This window comes from Gavialis gangeticus, unplaced genomic scaffold (genome assembly GCF_001723915.1).
Source record: "Gavialis gangeticus isolate Ggan-Ray unplaced genomic scaffold, GavGan_comp1, whole genome shotgun sequence".
Taxonomy (NCBI): domain Eukaryota; kingdom Metazoa; phylum Chordata; order Crocodylia; family Gavialidae; genus Gavialis; species Gavialis gangeticus.
In genome coordinates, this window is record NW_017728997.1 from 42,572,522 (window position 1) to 42,593,933 (window position 21,412).

The following is a 21,412-nucleotide window of genomic DNA, read 5'->3' on the forward strand; positions in this document are numbered from 1 at the left end:
AGGAGTGGCAGATGGTGCCTGGTGACATACAGGCGGTCAAGGCAGGCCATGGTTAGACCACCAGTGCTCATCCTGGCCCAGGTGTACTGGCATGCATTAGGATGCAGGGCTTGCCAGATGTCAGCGAGGTCTGCAGTCTCCAGGGCAGACTGCAGCTTGTGGGCTGAGAGCAGGTGAGGCTCAGGCCCCATGTGGTCAAGCAAGTTGTCAATGGTGCAGTTAAAGTCCTCGCCTACAAAGAGCCAAGGTCCTGACTAGCGTCACGCAGGAGGGTGGCCAAGGTCTCAAAGAAAGCAACTCTCTCCTGGCCATCAGTGGGTGCATAGACATTGATGAGTAGCAAGTGGTGCTGTGCTAGGGTGTTGCAGGCAGTCAGCAGGTGGCCAGGGATGACCTCCCATGCCACCACCGTATTATGCTGTGGTTGAGGCGATAGGAGAGTCGCGATCCCGGCACTAAGGTTGGTGCCATGTTTCAGGAATAAGTGGCCTTGCCAGGCAGCGCGCCAAGCTACTTGGTTGAGCCCGTCAGAATGTGTCTCCCAGAGAAAGGTGATGGCTAGCCACTTCTGGTGCAGGAGCTCCAGAATGGCCTCCCGTTTCACCGAATCTCAACAGGCATTGATGCTAAAAGTGCCAATGGTCATGGCTGCCACGGGTTTGGGTAGGTGGAAGAGCGAGCACTCAAGAGTACAGCACAATAGCAGAGACAGGTTGGGGAAGACCTATCATGCCCTACTCTACTCCAGGGACACCCCCCGGCCCCACTCATCTCTCACCCACTGTGCAAGGTTCTCCAGATGGTAAGCCATTTGCCAAGTACATAGATCCTATTGCATATGTTTGGCTGCAGCTCTGGCAGACTAGACAAAGAGTTTAGGATCTGCACACCACTGGGTGATGCATCCCACGACATTCTTCTGTCCTTTGGTCTGCTTCAAAAAGGTCAGGAGACCCCCCTAGTCGGGGCTAACCCACCGGGGGGAGGGTCTGCCAACATGGGCTGGACATTTCTGACAGAAGCACGATGAGGCTGCACCCCAGGTGGGAGCTCACCCACAAATTCAGTGTCTACACCCTCAGGGTCTAGACACATCAGCCTCCTCTCATCGTCCAGGTCAAGGACTGGGTAAAGGAGAGTGATCCCCACCTTCTTGGGGACAGAGAGGTCATACTGTTTTCAAGGTCACTTGTGACAGTCAGAAGGCTGGATATCCATCTCACTAGCTTCCTCATCCAATTTGGTAGGCTGGGACGTGACCAAGAGGCCAGCAGACTCCTTTGCTGCCCCCTGGGTTGGGCCTCCAGAAGACAGGCATTCAGTATCACTTTTACTGCCACCTGACTCCAGAAGCTGGGAGACAAGCAAGGGGTTGGTGACCCCCACTGTTGCCACCCCCACCTCCAAGCCATCCCCGTCTATGGTCACATGCAACAGGGTTGCTGACATGACAGCTTATGCAGGGTCAGGCTCTCCAACAGGGCGCCCCCCCCTCAGTGCCAGTCAAGGAGTGTCCTGGTGGGAATGGGGTGTTCTGAGATGCCCCCTTCACCTTCCTCTCTTTGTTCATCTTCTTCTTAGTGGCAAGTGGCCCACCCATCATAGGGGCCAGGTCAGACTGCTCCTGGCCCGCCTCCCTGGGGCCCGCCACCTCAGACAAGGCCACGGCAGAGGGCAGCTGAGAGGAGACCCAAACCCCATCATCCAACAGAGCCTTGCTGCCACAGTCACTGGCCACCCCAGCTGCCTCAGCCGGAGTGGCCAGGACAGGCAGGGGGCAAGTGAAGGCATCAGCCCCTCCACCTGGTGGGGCCTCTGCACTGGCGGGGTGGGCACCATAGGTGGAATGAGTGGGAGACAGGCTTAGGGAGTAGTCCCAGCCCATTCGCTGGATGGTGCTCTCACGTTGGAGACCCCAGCCCCCTCATATGGAACAGGGGTGAAAGGAGGTTGGGAAGAGCTCCTGGCCTAACTACGTGAGGCCTGTGTCCCAGAAGTGAATGCACCATACATCAGTGCTGCTTCAGTCACTGATGTTCTGGCCATTTTCCCCCACGGGCACTGGGCTGCTAGGTGGGAAGAGCTACCACACTGGCAACATGTGGTCTCCCCCAAGGAAAAATAAATCACAAACCTCCGCTCATTGAGTGTGAGGTTCAAGGAGCAAGTCAGAGACTGAGGGCCCTCCCTGAGGAGCATCAAAACCTGCCTTCAAAAAGACAGGACATGCTTCAGTTTCAGGTCCTTGCTTCCAATCATCACTCAGTGAAAGGGACTCGTAGGAACCCCATAGTACTCAAGTCCCTTTTCGAGCTCTCAGTCGGACACATGCAGGGGCACATTGGAAATCACCACCCTCACAGGATGGGTATCTAGGGGTGTGACAAGATAGTGTATGCCCATGCTGTCCAGGCCCTTCACACACACCCTATTGATCAGGGTGGAAGTGCTCAGGTAAATCACTGGGACTGTGTTAACACGACCCACGTAATGTATGTTATGCTGTCCCAGAAGACCAGCTAGGGCACCTACCCAGACCTTGACCCTGACGTAAGGGAGGGCTGTGAACCCTCAAGCCATGATTAAGGGGAGGTCTTAAGAGGCATCCCCATGCCAGCCGCTGTAGGAGTGGCCATTCCTGCTAGAACAGGGTTAATCCCAAAAGCTAAAACTAAGGAAGCAAAAAAAAAGTTGCATATGTTAACTACAGAGATAAGTGTCTGGGAATGCAGCCATAAAAGCAAGAGGGGGTGCCCAAAAAGGGGTGGGAGGGGGGAGGGAGTTAAGAGAGAGAGAAAAAAATGAAAAAGAAAAAAAAAGAGAAGGGGATAATTTGCACCCCTCAAAAGACAAGAGATAAATAAGATAACTCCCTGCGGCAGACAGATGAGAAAGAAAGAAAGAAGCCGTGAAGTAGCAACTCGCAGACAAAGAAACTGGAAGTAGAGGGGGAGGGGACAGAGAGCAGAGAAAAAGAAGAAAAAACACTGCAGAAATGTAAGAAAGAAATCAGAAAGGGAGATAAATAGAAGCAAGATACCTTTAGACAGGTGGGAGTCAGAAAAGAAAGAGACAGGAAACCAGGGATTTTTATGCTCAGGATCGCCCCACATAGCTCCAAGTGAACCTGGTCCAAAGCATCCAAAGGAAGGAAGGAAGGAAGGATAGGAATTGCAGATGTAGGGACTGCTACAGCTTCCATGACCATGGGATTTTTTAAAACAATGTTTGCTTCCTTTGCAAATGTAGGCTATCATTAAAGCAAAAAAAAATGTTTTGTTTTTTTTTTCTGTTGTAAATCACCAGTCACTAGCAATAGAAATTTGTATCTATTTAGACAGTGATATTTACATACCAGCTGCATTACACATATGTTGAATTGTTCTCTTTGGAGCTGAAGAAGGTGATGGTAGAGAAATGTGGTTCCTTAAGGGGAGACTGTCAGCTTAGAAAACTAAATGTCTCTTGGAAAATTTACCTACTAATAGTACAAACAGCATTTGATTACTATACATTTAAATGAGGAAAAAAATCTCTTTGTTTACTGTGTGCAGTGAGATTCATTCTGTCTCTAGATAATTACTGTCTGATCAAGCAAAGCCTCTAAAAGCATGTTTAAGCATGCTTCTAAATTCTCATTGTCTTCAGTGACTAATCATGTTTATACTTGGTTCAGGATCTTCCTGGAAAAAGGATTTGTTTTTTCCTCCCCAAAAACAACAATGGGGGGGGGGTGTTCTTAAAACATAGAAAAAAGCTATTGTACGTTCCCAAATATTGTCATAAATTTAAGGGAAAGTGTGTTATCTCTACTTCCTATTAAATATTTTTAGCTGCTGAAATTTCGAGTTATAGCATAATATATAATATTTTTATATGACGGAATCTATACCATACAATACAGATAAAGCTTGTAACATTGTTTACCTAATATTGCTCTGGAACTTTAACTGTTCCATGTCTTTACTTCGATTTCAAGTGTGCAGACATAGTATTGTATTTAAATAATTGTCCTAACATTAAGTTTTATATACAAATGTTTCAAACTCTAAGACTTATCAGGAGAGATAAGAAATAAGAGATTCTGGTCTTTTACACTTAATTAATACTGTCACTCATAAAAGAAGAATTCAGAATGGTCAGAGAAAATTCTAAGTATGACAACTAAACAGCAACAGCAACTTGGAATGTTGAGAACTAAAATAAAGTATCTCTGCCTATAAAATTGCTTTTTTAATTAAAGTGTTTCTTAACATTTGATATACTTGAATGTGATCACATATATAAGTGAGAAAAATATGCTGGTAGTGATAATGGTAATATAATCTAAATGTAGGAATTATAGATAAGTAATGTCATGAGTTGAAGTAAAATAAATAACTGTACATTATCAGTGAAATAATAGATAGGCAAGAGCTAGCAGAGAAAAAATTACCATATATATTATAGAATCAATGATACTCTGTATGTGAACTCTGTATATAAAATTATGTTATATGTTTTCCTACCAGTGTAACACACCTATGCATTTTTTTATGTCAGAAGCTATTATCATAATTTGGGCATTCTTAGTATTTAATATCAGATCAGAATTGCTCTTATCTTATTAAGTACAAGTAACTTACATATATTTAAGTAATTTTCCTTTCAGTCTCTGTAGTCTACAGCAGATTGGATTAACATTCAAGATTCTTTCCTAAGAGTGCCATTTGACCTAACTGTACTTGAGTGTCTTTATTTGGAATTCAGTGCTGTTGTTAGTGTGATGTGGACATTAACTAGTAACTGTGAAGATCATTAATATGGAAAACATTTTAAAGTAATAAGTAGTATTGACTCTCCCCCACAGTTTCACATTGATAGAAATTGCAGGCTTACATTCTCAAATAAGGAGTGATTTGCCATTCCTCAAACATAGGGTATTCAAAGTGAAATTCTTTAGGATAGACTTGAACCTGGATCAACCACATTTCACATGAGTGAGTCAATTGCCAGGTTCTCTGGTAGATCTTCATTCCTTCCTTGTTGCAAGTGTTATACTTTGTATAAATAAATATTCATTGACCTAAGCCCTTGCCCTTAGTGTTCCATATCGTAAGGTACTGCCTATCTACTGGGAATTCCAAGGTGGAGAGCTTTTCTGATCTCTCCCTCATGAAAAACTTTAAAAAGTTTCAGTTTAATCAGGATGAGAAAATACTTTTTAAAAAAATCTCAAATTTTCTCAAGACAGCAAAATCATTTCCCACAAAGTTCATCTTTAGGCCTACAAGAATACATAGGGAAGATTTCCTAAAGACAAATGTTTACATTTTAACTTAGCCTAAGTCTGAGAAATCTTCCGCAACTGGATGGATTATCACAAACATAAATTTGCAACAATTTTTTTTTGGCTTCCTGAAACAAAAGCATAATATTACTAAAAATCTCTAACACTTCTGCAGAAACAATTGCTTTTTCATAATCAAGCCCTAACAAAAATGTTTCACAGGAATCACCTTCTATTCTGGCTGAATTGTTTTTTCGAATTGCTGAAGTCATCAGATTTCTTAACTCAAGATATAAATATGAGGATGCTGTTCTGACAGAATACAGCAAGGATTCCATGTGGCAAGGGATGTGCTGTCCTCCTCTGTGAAAGAACAGTGCTTGCCCACAACTAACTTGCATTGCTGGCAACAGGTATTCAAATTAATGTATTTGTTCAAGCAATTGCCATCTAAACATGTCCAGGCTGCCCTATTGATGTGCTCATGCATGACCTGATGGGACCCATCTGAAGGAACAAGTAATAATTTAGTTTCCCTTTCGTTCAGTTCTTATCTTAGCTTACGAGACTACTATGCAAAGAATGAGGATGAACTGTACCTATTGCTTTTTCTGAATCTATATTTTGAGGTCACTGAGAAGGAAGTGTAGCTAGAACATTTGTGGCCCATAGCAAAATTGGCTCCTCCTCTATTTTCCTGAAAGGATCTTGTGGGTTATTATGGGACCAGAAGACCATTTACATATGGTGCTGCTTGGTTCTATTCTGCTCCACAGCCTATTGAGTATGGAAATTAGATGACACCGGAGGTTAGTAATTACAAAAACCTACACAGATACCTGTAGTGTATTTGCGATACCCAGAGCTGTCTCTGTCTCTACTGATCCTACTTCTGCAGCAAGGACAGATGGTCATGTGTCTAAACAAGAGTCTGCTGTGATATCTCAGTCATGAGACCAACAGTAAGTTGAGGAGGCAGCTGCAGAATTTGGCAACTATTACATTGCACTACTCAGTAGGAGTCTGATACTGCCATTTGTTACACAGGTTTGAAATGTTGAGGTTAAATTAGATCTAAAACAGGTATTGCATGTGCAGATAGCAATTACAACCAACAATATACATTTGTTCCTTTTGACACAGATCTTGCCCTGTCACGTCAAGATTAGACAATGCACTGACTAGAATTGTATGCAGTATTCCAGATTAGCTATTTTAGTAAGAGTTGCGATCTTGCTTGTTAACATGTGGGATCAGTAGAATTATTAATTTTAAGCAAATAGTTTATAATAAAAATATCAAACATGATGAGGAAATATATGATAGAAACATTTCAGTCTGGCAGACATCTGTGTCCACTCTATAAAGAGTTACTTGAAACTGGTGCCCTATCAGTCAGATAAGGACCTGTAATTAAAAGTGCAAATAAATGAATCTATAGTATACAAGGTAACTTAGCTACTAAGTTTTGATTTTTTTAAGGGCAATGAATGTAGATCAGTCCTGAATGACTGCTAAGTAAGTTGGCATCTCTGTAGATCTGATGCATTAAGAATATACACTCACGCCCAGCTGCAGCAGCAGATGTGCTGGTAGGAGAGGAAAGAGCATTGGATAACGATACGTGACTAGGGCTAGAAATATTGGTTACATCCTGGGTCTGGCTTGTGACGGAGGACTGTCTCCTTAGAGCCCCCTGAAAGGAAGTGCCACTCTTGAAAGTATTGACTACTTCGATCTGCAATGGAGGAAAGAATGAGACAAGTTGCTTAAGGTATGGACATAATTGTAAACTAACAGGAATAATTATTAAAAACAATACTTAACTATAAATACAATTTAAATTCAATTGACAGAATTAGAAGTCACGTATTGATTTTATTGTTTAGGAATAAATAGGGCCAAATTCTCTGGTAATATAAGATGGAAAAGTTCTATGGAGCTAAACCAGTTTACACTAACATTGGATATAGTCCATGTTCTTTGAAATTTAAGCCACCCTGTTTATACAAATGTACCAGGTCAAATACTTTGATGACACTTGATGATATCAATAAACTCCACCTTCTCCAATAAGAATACGTTCCATTTGATTGGTGCCATCTAAATTTTCTTTCAGAAGGGGAAAAATTCAATGATCTAAATCCTTTGTAATAAATACAAAACCCTTTTCAAAATACAGAGATTTGCTTTTGTTGGTTGTTTACAAAATTTAATGAATTTGCAGAATACTAAATTTACTGGATATTTTATCTTCAGTGCAAAGCAGATAAAAATCAGACATAAATAAGTTACATTGCTTTGAAATGTGTTTCACATTGTAATGCTGTATTTGAAGTCATATGGGAAGGTGGACATGTTCCTGTGTGCGCCGTAATTTTGTTTGTCAGTATAATATAACATGTCAAATATTTTAGGTACATCTATTATCGATACTTACAAACATATTGAAAACGTAAGGATTTCCCTTTCTGCAGCCTCAAAGAATTAAACCATTTATTTTATCCCAGAATATTTTACGATATTTTATAGGGGTGTGCAAAGTGTGTCCTATTAGATTCGGATTCATCCCAAATCAGGGACAGTGATCCGATTAATTGATTTGGATCACTGTACCTGATTCAGTTCAGCCAACTGTGAATCTGAAGATTCGATGCTGATTTGGAGAATCAGTGACTTGGACATAGACACAGCTTTAAATGCTTTTTTTACATACCTCGAGGTATCAGTATGGCTTGTGAGTGCTGCAATGCTGGGGCAGATGGAACATCCCACAGGAGTGTGGGGGAGCCCTCCACGTGCTCGGCAGTGAACCCAGAAGTGATCTGAAAATGCTTCTGGTCCACTTCAGGGTCTGCTGCTGAGCATACTGGGGAGCCCCTTGTGCTTCTGCGGGACACTCAATGCATCACAGCATTCATGAGCTGCCTGCTACCTTGAGGTATGTAGAAAATGCAATTAAAGCTGTGTCTATGTCCGAATCTCTCGATCTTTCTGAATGTCTCTGAATTGATTTGGAGGGTTCCGATTCGATTCGGAGAAATGAAAAGGTCTTCTAATTTGATTTGGAAATGGAGATTCAGCCACCAAATCAGGCCAAATCTCCACCAAATTAAATAAGGGACCAAAGCTTTGCACAGCCCTACTATTTTACACTATTTTCCTTTTTTCTGGGTATGAGAATCCAAAGCAACCTTTAGATACAAAACCTGGTGATAAAAACTATATTGTAGTTTTCAAGCATTTCTGTAATAAGCAAGACAGCAGCAAGACATAGGGGGTAGGGACAAAAGTTATAAACGGCTATAAGTAATCAGAAACTGGTTCACATTTGTAACACAACAGAAGTTCAGTGCACATAAACTGCTTTCACAATGGCTGAAACCAGTTTAAGATAAACCTGGATGGATATAGTATCAGAATTAACTGATTTAGGTTAAAATAGGTTTATTGACCTTCTGTCCCAGATCCCTTCCAGATTCAAATTAACTCACAGTCCCCCAGCATCCCAGGATGCTTTACATTTCCCCTGCAAGCCCCACCTCGCAGGGTGGGCTTGGCCCAGGGGCAGGCAATTATTTCGGGTGGAGGGACGCTTACTGAGTTTTGACAAGCCATCGAGGGCCGCATGACAGGCAGCCGGGGCAGATAACTATTAATTTTCTAAATTTTTTAGGGGCCCCACAGGCCAGATAGAATGGCCTGGTGGGCCACACTTTGCCCACCCCTGGCTTGGCCCAAGCTGTGTTCTCCAGCCAAGCAGGGAAGTGTACTTTAGTGCCACCAGCTTCTAACCTGAGCCACTGCAGGCATGTGGCTACATTTCCAGAATCAAAATTAATGTTTGTTCACTTGCTTATCAGTTCAATGTATGCAGCTTAGACTAACCTGTGAAGATTGAATTGATTCAGCCTTGGGCTTTTAGACTCTCTGTACTGAGACTCAATAATCAGTTTAATTTGCCATAGAGGATGAACATTAGACACATACAGCCAGGTATTCATCTACCCACTACACATTTAAGCTGATTTAGGTGCTTAAATGTGATTATAGTCCATCCTCTTCAAATACTGAAAATCCATTAGTGCATCTACATTTCTACACATTGGGCACATCTACATGTGCCTTAATGTGTCTTTTCTAATGCACATTAAGTTTAGTACCTCAAATGTGAGGGTGCCTATATATGAGCATGGAGTCTGCTCTGATGTGCTGGAATTCCAGCAGCATCAAAGCAGACTTTATTGATCAAGTTTGCTGGAGCATGGCAATTACCATGATCCAGCAGCTTCCTCTGTCATATATCAGCGTTCCTGTGCTTAAAAATGGCAGTAGGCACACTTTATCTGAATCTCATCAAACAAACTTTAGTTCAAATGCCCCTGCCATCATTTTTAAGGATGGGGAAGTTGTTACACAATATGTAGTGGTGCTTTAATTAGAGTGGCTCCTGCAGCCACTCTAATTAAAGAGCCACCAACCCCCAGAGCATATGTCAAAATGCCTTATGGTACTAAATTAATATACATTAGGCTCCGCTAATGTGCAGTACTGCATTTGAACCCTTTTCTTTTTTAGTGATGCTTAACGCACAGTAGACTATTTTACTGTGCATTAGTGTAATGTCACAGTTTGTATGTGATGTTTTAATGCTCAGTAAAATACTCTATTGAGTATTAAAGCACTCATGCAGACACCCACTGACATCTGACCAGTCAGACTATGTCTCAAAAAAAGCAGTAAGGAGGAGGACCTAGCTACCTTTTGCATTAACTGTTTTTTGGGATCTCAAGCAGGATGGAATAGAATCACTCTTTGGTGCTTAAATCCACTTATGTGTCTAATAAGCGGAATAGAATCTGACCCTAAATCATTTTAAGCCATGTACCACAGTGTCATTTCATTTACATCAGTACAACCATAGTGCAATGGAATCACTTCTTAAATAATACTAATTGGCATCTAATCACTTCTTTAAATCACATTTTTGGATTTATATTCTTGGAGTTCAGCTTTTCTGGAAAAACAGGTTAGGCATTCCCAGAGTTATAATTCTGAGGGTTGTTTTCAATGCACAATAGATATTTTCTTCTGTCATTTTTCACTGAAAGCTTGTTAATTTTAGACTCAACTTGGTATTCATCTGTGATTTTGTCATTCGTTTATAAAACATCCAAAAGACCATTTCAGCTCAGATTAAATCATCCTGATGTTTCTATTACTGTGCAATGCTAACTCCATGATTTAGGTAAAACAATGATGCTGTGGTAAAGGATGAAATAATACAATAATACCAAGAAGTGTATGTATAACCTCTCTTCCCAGAGCTTTTGTTTTAACAACAAAGACCAAACTGACGTGACACTGAATCATAGTAGATCACATAATAAGGCATTGTTCTAGATGAGTTATGTAACTTGATAAAAAGTTACATTTCAAAGCAAATTATTATTAGGGTGGACCAAAAATTTACATAAAGCCCAAAGCACCACCCCTGTGAATATGGCCATATTTCATCCACTACATACTTTAATTTTCTCAACATTTAAAGAGTAAAGATGGAAAGTCAAATAATACTCCCCAAAAGGCAATATAAGGCCTTTTCCTTTTAATAAGAAAGAGCTAGATTATTAGTTAAGATGGTAATGCTGCATTTTTATTGATTATATATCCATTTTAAATATAGGTCCATGTCTTCATAATATGTGATGTTATGATGTTATGAACTCACAAACCAGCAATACCACTTGGCATACTTTATTTACAATGCCAATTTTAGGGATAAAAAATGTCATATGAACAAATATTTAATGAAAGAGCTTCATCCTTTTAGTTTTTGGTGATCACTTAATTTTCCTGTGCTATATTAAATCTGTGGCTAAGTATAGTCATACAAAAAGAACCTAGCAGAAAGCACTCTAACTATTGCACTTTACTTGAAGTGCTTTAAGTTACATGCATTCTAACCAAACAGTGCACTGTTCAATGGAGGTGCTTAGTGTCTGATTGCACTGGCCAATGCCAACAGGTGGGAGGCACTCCCATACTCACCCCAAGTGACTGCTGGAGCAGTTTCTGTTCTAAGCTCTGCCACCCTGTCAGCTGGAGACTGCCAGCAGTAACTGGGGGCTGAGAGAGGGGAGAAACAGAGATCTCTACCACAAGGTCTCCCCCACCCCACAGCTTGCTAGCTGGGTTGGGAAGGGGAGCAGGTTGGGTCTCCGTAGCAGGGGCCTCTTCCTCGCCAGCCCCAGTTTCCAGTGCAGGGAAATGCTGAGCTACCCCTTCTGCTGTTGCTGGCTGGCTCAGTCAAAAGGCTGGAGAGGGGGGAAGGGAGACCCCCCCCCGCCATGAGAACCCCCCACGGCTTGCTAGCTGTGGTCTTTGTGGGGCAAGGTCAGGTTCTTGAGGTGGGGGGCACTTCCCCTCTACCCAAGCCTCTTAACAGTGGCAGACAGCAGCTGTAAGAGGAGCAGTCTTGCCTAGTGTTTCCCTGGAAACTGGGGCCACGGGGGAGGGAAACCTCTGTTGCATGAACCCAGCCTGGCCTGCTGAAGAGGACAGTTAGCAAGATGTGAGGAGGGGTGGCATGTGATGGGGGCTTTCCTTTTCCCCCCGTACTAGCTTCTTGAGAGTGGCAGCCAGAAACTGCAGCAGAGCTGTCTGGCCCATATTTCTGTGGGCCAGGAAGTGGGGCTGGGGTGGGAAGGAGCCTCTTGTGCTATATGGACCCAGCCAACCCCCTAAACTCTAAGTATGAAATGTGTGGTAGAGTTCTCATGGTAGATGGGCTCCCTTCCCCCCACATCACCCATCTGGCTGCAGTTCCTGATACAGTGAAATAAAACCCAGAACAGCCCTGCTCTTCAGCCTCTGGCTGCAGCTGCTGGGTCACTCAGGTGGGGGTGGGGGTGAATGGTACCCCCTTGCTGCATGGACTTAGCCTGCCCCTCCACCCAAGCCCAAGACAGCAAGCGGTGGATGTGCCCTCAGAAGGGAGGGCTTCATTCACCCTTTCCACCACTGGAGCTACCTGGCAGCTATAGCTAGAAGCATGCAGCATGGGGCTGCTCTGGCTTTTCACAGTGCCGGAAACTGCAGCTGAGGAAGTGGGGAAGGGAGTCCCTGTGCTACATGGACCCAGCCTGGCCCCCCAACTCCTGGACCAGGAAGCTGTGGGGGGATCTTCATGGCAGAGGGGCTCCTTTCCTACCCTCTCCCACTTAAGCTGCTGCTGACAGTTGCCAGCTGGCAGAACGGCAGAACTGAAGAGAGGGGCTGCTCCAGCAGCAGCTGCCAAGAGAAACACCCCAGACTCCTTTTCTCACATCACCTGTCTGGCTGGGCTGTGGCACACTGTGTGGGACACAACCAGGCTGCTTGTGGGGCTGGGATCAGAGGCTGTCGCTGATTCAGGTCAGAGAAAGACAAGGGGGCAGGGCCAGCCTGGTACTCGAGCAAAGCAAATGAGTTCTGCCTGAGGCTACAGCAGCCCTGTGCAATATTGCCTGGGATGGCAGCAGCTGTGCTCTAAGTTAACCCTTAATGGGATCTGGCACAGATATTCAAAAAAGTGCTCTAACAGAAAGCACTTTAGGTTAGTACACTTCCATCTAGGGTTAACTTAGAGCAGGATCTGCAATTTTTAAAGTGTTTTATGTGCTGTGAACTTCAGGTTTGCTACAGCTGTAAAGCGCTTTTTGCATGCTTAAAGTGCATGAAGTGTATTGCCTGTACTTAGCCTGTATGTCTCTATACAGAATATTCTCATAGAAAAACCAAAATCAAAACAAAACAAAAACAAAAAAACCCTGTAAGAAGTGAAAGTAAAAGGAGTAAAGGTTTTTGGTGGAAAGTCTTGGCGTTATAAATGCAGAACAGTTTCCATTGAAGTATTTTATATGCAAATACTAAACGGTTGATTTGATCACTGGTACACTGTTTTCCTACGTGAATTTAAGTAAGGCACATATTAACATGAATTTAATCTCTATAAATTTTCCATTGGCTCCTTAACATGCCACATTAATTAAACACAAACAAAGGTATTTCAAAATTATGAAAATCTTATTTCCTTCAGAAGGCCCATTCTGGTATGTTTAGTAGTAGTAGGCATCTGTCTGTCTCATGAGACAACAGAATTATGCTGAGACATCAGCTTGCTGAACATAATCTTCACTTGAAAGACAACGGGAAGCTGGAGTGACTTATCCAGGGTGCAAAAGCCTGGACAGTGTATATGGAGACACTCAAGTGCCCACACACCAGTGTCCCACCTTCAGCCTTGCTGGTTTAATCCAAAGAAATATTTACTGAATACAAAAACTACAGTTAGAGACTCTGTCATCACACTAACTCTATGTGGAAGAGAGTTATAGGTGATTTGTTAGCAACTGTATATACTGGCATGTAGAATCAGTATGACTCAAAAAAAAATGATTACACATGAAGATACATTGAATTACTTACCTATAAGGTTTAATCTCTGAAGATGCCCATGATCATAGACCCTGTTTTTTCATGTTCTGACACAAGGACATAGAGCACTCTCCAAAAGAGAGAATTCGAAAAGATTTCAAAACCCCATACTGAGAGCACCAAGTGCGCACCATCGTGGATGATACAGATGGTAAATCCTAAGCCTTCAGATATTTTTTAAAGCTATTTACAATGAGCTGGAAAGATCTCCAGGATAAGTGAAAGTGGAAAGACCAGGGAAGATCTGTATTTAATATTATCTTGGGAGAACAAGAATTACAGATATGAAATTTCTTATTTCTTATAAAGTGACTAAATACAGATCTTCATTCATGGACTATAGGCAGGCAGATGACTAGCTCTGCATAATATCCAAGGCTGAATGAATATTGCTGAATTATGCCTTAAGTCAGGTGGAATTATTTGAAATGTGGACCACGGAAGAATTTGGCCCAGAGGAAAAAGTAGCCAAGCAAGAAGAGAAAGTTACTATAAAAAAGTGAGTACATTTTAAATCAAGGTATTTACTCAGAGAATAAAAAGTTGATGTTTCTAGAGCAACTGTGATTTTAAAGAAGTTAGTAAAATGTAATGTATAAGCCTCATTGAAAAACATTAAGTGAAAGGTAGGTTCGAAATAATTGTTGTCACTCCATTTTAATCAGGTTTTCAACTCTAAGATAGAGTAGAAAACATAATGTCAGGTAACTGTTTCAAAAGACAAGGATTTCTTAGGGTGGTATCTTTTATTAGACCAGCTATGTAATTAGGATAAAATTAGACAAGCTTTCAAATGCAAGACATTCTTTGTCAGTTCTCTGATCACAGGAAGCCAGGAACAGCATTTAATTGATGGTTATTTTAAATATTGTAAATTATCCCTTTTGTGTTTTTTTATTTTGTATCCAGTTTACATTCTCTTTTAAAAATTAAATTCAAAAGAGCTTTTTTTTAAGGTTCACATAATTAGTAAAAATGATATTATGAAGGAGGTAGAAAGACCTGGACTTCTCCCCTCTGTAAGAGTCCTATGACAAATCAGGTTTTAGTTCTATTTAAATGTTTACAACTAGTTAATCTTCATCAAGAAAATTAAAGCCATCATTAAAGATAATGATTGCAGGGTTTTAGGTAGATTTTTTCATTTTGGCAGCATATGTTTACAATTTTTTTTTAATTGGACTTCAGCTGCTGCCTTGCAGCATAGACAAAAGCTGAATGTGGCACTGCAGACAAATCTGTGACATCACATACTGTACAGCTGCACTCATTTCGACGCAGCCAAGATATCTTCTCTAACATCGCTGACCATGCCTCTTATACAAAAGGCTTCCATGTGGCTTTTGCAATTTTTCACATAATTCCTTGAAACATGTACTGTTTACATGTCAAAATACACAGAAATGGTGAGACAAACTAAAAGTTTAATTTTGCCTCAATTAATTCTTTCATTCTTTTTAATTCCTAGGACACATTTTATATAAAAAGCCCTGAATGCATGTTCTGAAAACTTATTTTGACTAATTTAAAACCCATTTGAAAACTTTTATTTTCATGCTACTAGGTTTTCATTGGCCCTAGGAGTCACTTAAACACAGAGAACGCAAGGGTATAAAAACTTAATGAAGAAAGCAGTAAAGCTCCTTCATTCCTAGTTGTATATCTATAATGTCATCAGCCAGTGTCAGCCTAGCTTTTTCCATAGTTTTTCTACTTTTAACTCAAAGCAGAGACTGCCTGCTAACCTGAAAGTTGTGGTTGCAGTTAAGATTTTGTATATTTTTTTTTCCTATGGCAATCCCTATGGTATCTGTGGACTTGTCTAAAATAGCTTATATTGGAATGATCCTGCCTTGAGCAGGGGACTAGACTAAATGAACTCCTTCAGTCCCTTCCAACCCTACTTTTCTATTTCTACAACTTCCCAAAAGGTTTTGGATTCTCACTTTTGGAATCTGAACATTATATAATTTTTCAAAACCTCAGACTCAAAATTTTGTCCAACATCATATGTGAAATAATTACAGAAAAGCTTGGCACTGTTTTGTTTTTTGATGTTATCTGGGTTATTAACTTTGAAAGCAACTTGTCTGAAGACAAATTATTTTAACCTTGCCTAGTCAGTCTAACCTTAAGATCATCATTACTAGAATTAGAATATTCTGAATATATTGAGAGAAAATGCTGAATAAATAAAGATGAAAGAAATGTATGAGCTTTTCATAGAATTTCATATCACTATGACTTCCTTTAGATCAGTTGTGAGAACCTACATGGTAGTCATAAACTAAAGAAGAGAATGTCTTCAGCCACAGATAATTATACCTTCACAAAGGCAAAAAAGGTTAGTGGACAGAACTAAAGATGACAAGATTAAGAGCATATAGCCAGAATTTGTCGCTTAGTAAGATTCTTCCTTCAACTTCCTTTTAAAATGTAAACTTTGATGTCTTTTCAAGAATAGCATGAAATAGAAATCCCTGACTTTGGAGCATAAGAAATCAACAGTAAAATTCTTTCTCTGTTGTCCAGATGTGAATGCTCTATTTTCAGCTTAAGAAACCTCTGATTAATGAAGTCTTTAATATCTCTAATATTAGCTTTGATGAATATTCACTGGGATAATGCAAGTGAGAGAACTTCAAGTTGTCTCGGAAAAAACTGTGGATGCTTGTTGAACTATCTTATGACTCTGGTTGCTTGCACACACACACAAAAAGCAGTGCTTCACTTTAAACTTGCTATGCTCCCGTGCTAAGCCCAGCACATGCCCAGAAGAGGCAGCATTTTAGCTGAACCCAGATCACCCAAAGTCTATATAGATCAGATGATTTAGTGGGGCTGTTTTGGTGCTTTTATTTAATAGCTGCTTTAATCAGCTTTAGATAAAAGTGCGAAAAAGCCCCGCTGAAGCACTTCATCTATGCAGACACTGCAGAACCAGGTCGAAGTAACAAGCTGCTGCTTCTGGTAAAGCATGGTTTTGTTATTGTTTCTTTACCATTTGCAAGCAGCCATAAAGATTATGTTGGATGATGTTGCTACCTGCCCAGTAAAGACTGGACAGAAAGTTACAAAAATATTCTTTCACCTAAAACAGAACTGTGGAAACTGATGGAAAATGGTCCAGATTGGAATGAACAATCTACTTGTGACAGATTATATATCCTACTCCTGACATCACTGCCATCCCCTGTATATATAAAAAGGGAATGGATGCTCTACCTTCTTCTTCTGCATCTCCAGAAGGTCATTAGACACCAGAGGATTCTTGAAAATCTTCCAATTTCACAAGGATGCTAGATCTTCTTCCTTCAACTCTTCTTTAGATGGCTTCCTAAGGGCACTTTTACACATACTCTGGGGCTGTTGGGCGTGGAGGGGGCATTGCTTTAAATAGAGTGACTCCAAGAGCCACTCTAATTAAATTGCCACAGTGTCTCGCATATCAGCATCCCCATGCTTTAAAATGGTGGTGGGGGCACTTAAACTAAAGCTCATTTGATGAGCTTTAGTAAAAGCACCCTTGCCATTATTTTTAAGCATGGGGATGCTGATACAGGAGACACAGGAGGGTGCCTGAATGCGGTAATTGCCACACTCCAGCAGACTCAATTCATTAATTAATTACAGTGCATTGAAGCAGCTTCTACACTTGTGTACAGACACCCTAAGAAATGTAGTAGAAGTATATGAATTCATTAGGATCAGCTACAACATTTGGTGCATTAAATGCACCAAACTCTTAAGTAGCACAGTTCACAGTGGTTCTTGTACCAATCTGCTAAATTGTGTGCATAACAGTACGCTTGCCAGTGGTCATCTGGTAATTGCATTTTGTACTCTTTCTGTATCTGCTGGCCCATTTCCTTTTTCTAATATCATTCCACAGATGTGAAATGGAGGAAGAAAAGAAGACACTGCATAAACAAAACAGGGTCGGGGGAGGGGTCACAGAAACCTACTGGTAGGAAAGGAAACTGTATATCCTACCAAACATACTTCTACAACTAGCAGTAGAAAGGAAACTAAGTAGATGGATGTTAGCAAGAAAATACAATTAATGTTTTTTTTTAAATAGGAAACAAGAAGGATAATTTATCTGTGGATTAAGAAGATAAAAATATAAAGAAGAAAAAAAAGATACTGCTCAAACTAGAGGTGGAATTAAAAGGGTATAATTTGCAATTTTTGTTGTTTTTTACACTCACCACAACCAGAAAGACATCCTGATAGAAATGCCAACAGACAACACTCCTCCTACAGCCACCAGGAAAAAATAATGCAATTTAGAAAATAACTTAGGAAGCCTTTACTTGAACACGTGACTGTAACCCTTGTATCAAGGGGCCTTAAAGTGAATTTTCTCTCTTGATGAGTGCTCTTTAGTCAATGTACCCAGGTCACAGAGTCCCACAGCCAGGATCTGTATTTATTTGCCTTGGCAGATTTACCCAAATCCTTAATGTAGCAGCAGCTGCCACCTTTTCTCCTGATTTTTAATAGCAACACAAAGGTGTCACCAAGGAGAACTGATGGCAACAAACATTATTCCTTGCACCTACTTATCCTAAGACATATACCCATGTATTTTTTTTTTTACAGAAAATTTGCCAATGTTTAAAATAGAAAAGGGAAAAGATACTTTGTGTTTTAATGTAAAAAAAATGTGCAAAATTAAAAAAGCACTACAAAAGTTTTGGAGAAGAAAATTTCATTTATAAACTCTTTGGGAAAAAGCACTCTTAATTATTCATATATTTCCTTTTTAAAGCACTGTGTAAATCTGATGTCATGGGAATTGCATATCTAATTGTACAAAGCTGCTCTCTTTCTCCAAGTTAGCACAAAGGCTCAACATTGTTGAGAGTATGAGTTTAAAATGATATTTTATTGTGGCAAAGCACATTGCAAGGAAGAAATTTGAGTTCTGCCTTAGACAAATGTTATTTACTTACTGCCATGGCTTTTAGTGAACAGATGTACTTCACACATTTGTGATGTTGTAATCACGATTTCCTTCCTCTAGGCACAAAAGTAACTTATGCACATATTTTTGCATATTCAGTAAAATGTTGAAAATATACAGTATGAAGAATATATAAAACCCATAAATAACAGTAAAAAACCCCAACAATATTATGGTGGATGGTTAGCTTGTTACTTAAAATAAATTTGGGATCAAATTTGTCATCACCTGACAGACAAACCAGTTGTTTCTGTTAAAATACAAATCTGACTGCACTAATGTTAAGGTTTCTACACAGCAGATTTTTAAAAAAATCAGATTTAATCTTCATTTGCCTTACTGCAGAAAGGAGCCACAAATGTATGAGGAAATGGAAGCTTTGCACTTTCTAGCAGAATAAAATGACATGTTTTAAAAAGCAGTAATAAAGTACAGTCAGGTAGCGTAACCTAGGGATGCTCTATGTCAGCTGTTATAACAGTAAGTAAAAACATTCATACCAGTTCAAAGTAGTTTCTCAGCAAAAGCCATACATGGGTGTCAATTTTTATTCATATATAACTGTTTTGCAACTAATATTTTTTTAAATTCCTCGTGGCCATTTTACCATGTTTGTAGCTTGAAAATTTAAGTACAATTTAAGAAACATCTTTCTTCCTATCATATGCATAATGGAAGTGGCTTTAGCCTATGGCATTATCTTGTTAGAATGCAAAATTAAACATATGGTTTCGCAGAAGTTCCATACCAGTCTTTGTAACATACCTGGGTTTGGATTCTGTTCAGGCCTCTGAACCAGAGAATTTGTCCACGTCGAAGTTCTCTTTCCGCATGGTCAATTTCTTCTACATCTTCATTCAGCTCTTCTTCAGGGACTTCCTCTTTTTCAGTGAGCCTCCCTGCTTCCTTTAAAAACTTTAGCCTACTCGTTGGGATGGTTGCAATGACCTGAAAACACAGTATAAGAAGGTACTAAAAATGTCAACCTTATTCCAGGTTTTTCCTGTAAGGCTTGTAACCCATCTAGAATACTAGGAGAAACAGGTTTATGAAAGTGCTTTACATTCATACAACTTTTTCCAGTCCAGAGTGCCATATATATTTATTGATGTGTAAAATGTAGACAGAATTCATTTCTTGCACCACTTCTTTGCAGCCATTTCTAACAAAACATAGCAACTGTTTAACAATATGCAACTATGCAGTAGATGTAGGGCTAGGAAAGGAATTGTACCTCCCTAACAAACTATAGCAAGAATGTAAATAGTCAGAATGTAATTATTCAGTGAAATTTGAAATTAACACCAAGGGAGGAATTCTGTTTCTTTTTGTGTACCTAAAATAGCAGTTTTCTAGGTTGACTTTGGCCCTACATCTAAGCATGCACAATAGAGCCAAACACTGGCTGGGTATGTATGTACATGAAGTTAAGTCCAGGAAAAAGAAAGATTTTAGCTCCACTAGCTCCATGGTGAGAACGCAAAACCAGAGATCCTAAGCCTGACTGACTTAGAGGGGTTTGAATATCCATCACTCTGACTTTCCAACACAAGTCAAACCAGAGCACTACAAATCCATTCCTTCCTTCAGCTTTTCATTTGAAGTTGAACCATTGCCCCTAGAGTATAATAGTCATTAGTTAAGATGGATGTCATGCACTTGGAAAGTTACTTCCCCATTGGAAGGAAGGCTCCAGGCTAGAACCCAAGTCCAGCTCCCTTCCCTACCAACATCTATTTCACTTAACCACATTAGTAAAATAAATATGGCCTTATTTGTTTCACAATTCCCTCTCTTGGGGGTGTCCAGAAAGACAGCTTGTAAAAGAGCACTGGAGGGAAATGGTTAACGATTGACCTGTGGTGCGGCAATTAGGGCACTGTGCTAAGAAGTTAAATTCCTAATCCTGTCCCCAACTACCTTTCCCCTCCCCCAAATGCTAACAGAATTAGAATTCATTATTGTTTATGGATGATAATGCAAGCATGAAACAAAGTAAAGAACTTGAACTCAAACATGCAGCTAGTACTCCAAAGCTTTTTCCCCACTAACTGATGGACAGATTTGGACTAGTAGGTCTTATTTTTGGTTAATTCAGTTTTCTTGCTTAAATACCTGTGAACTGAATGACATGTTTCAGATCAGTGCTCTCCACAATGTGGTTCTGAACTGATATTAAAGCAAGATCTACTAACTGGGTGTGTCTACACATGCAATTAATGCTCAGTAAGGTTACTGCACAGTAAAATAAGGTGAAATAAACTGTGCCTGGGAACATGTCTATATGTGTGCCCTGCTAGGTACACATTTTCTCACAATGGCAGCATCCTGGTCCAGGGTTGCTCCTTCCCTGCTCTGCCCCCCTGAATCAGCCTGGGGGAGCTCCAGGCTCCCCCAGGTAACAATCTGGGGGCTGGTCCTGATGTGAACAGGGCCTGAGAGAACTGTGAGGCTCTAGGAGCATCTGTCTCCCAGTCAGTGCGTATTACATGTGTGATACTGCAAAGTAGCTACTGCATGGCTAACCTATTACCTGTATCTACAGATAGTAGTCAACCACACAGTAAACTAATTTACTGTACAGTAAATGCCACACATGTGCAGGTGGAGACGCTTTACTGTGCAGTAGATTAGTCACACACCCACTTAGACTAAGCTCTTGTAGAACACAAATAGGTCATATCAATTTAAGCTTT

General features: G+C 40.5%; 1 protein-coding gene across 6 annotated transcripts in view; it reads right to left on the minus strand.

Moving 5' to 3' along the window:
- ATP2B2 (ATPase plasma membrane Ca2+ transporting 2) overlaps window positions 1–21,412 on the minus strand; it is a 744,290-nt gene that overhangs the window by 11,675 nt on the left and 711,203 nt on the right. For 3 of the 6 annotated variants that reach the window (XM_019505111.1, XM_019505108.1, XM_019505110.1), the window contains 2 exons: window positions 19,482–19,664; window positions 6,836–7,007 (listed from right to left, as the gene is read on the minus strand). In XM_019505111.1, the coding sequence (XP_019360656.1) occupies window positions 6,836–7,007; window positions 19,482–19,664 (355 nt within the window). The remainder of the gene's footprint in view (window positions 1–6,835; window positions 7,008–19,481; window positions 19,665–21,412) is intronic. The other 3 variants (XM_019505109.1, XM_019505107.1, XM_019505106.1) reach the window with 1 other exon arrangement.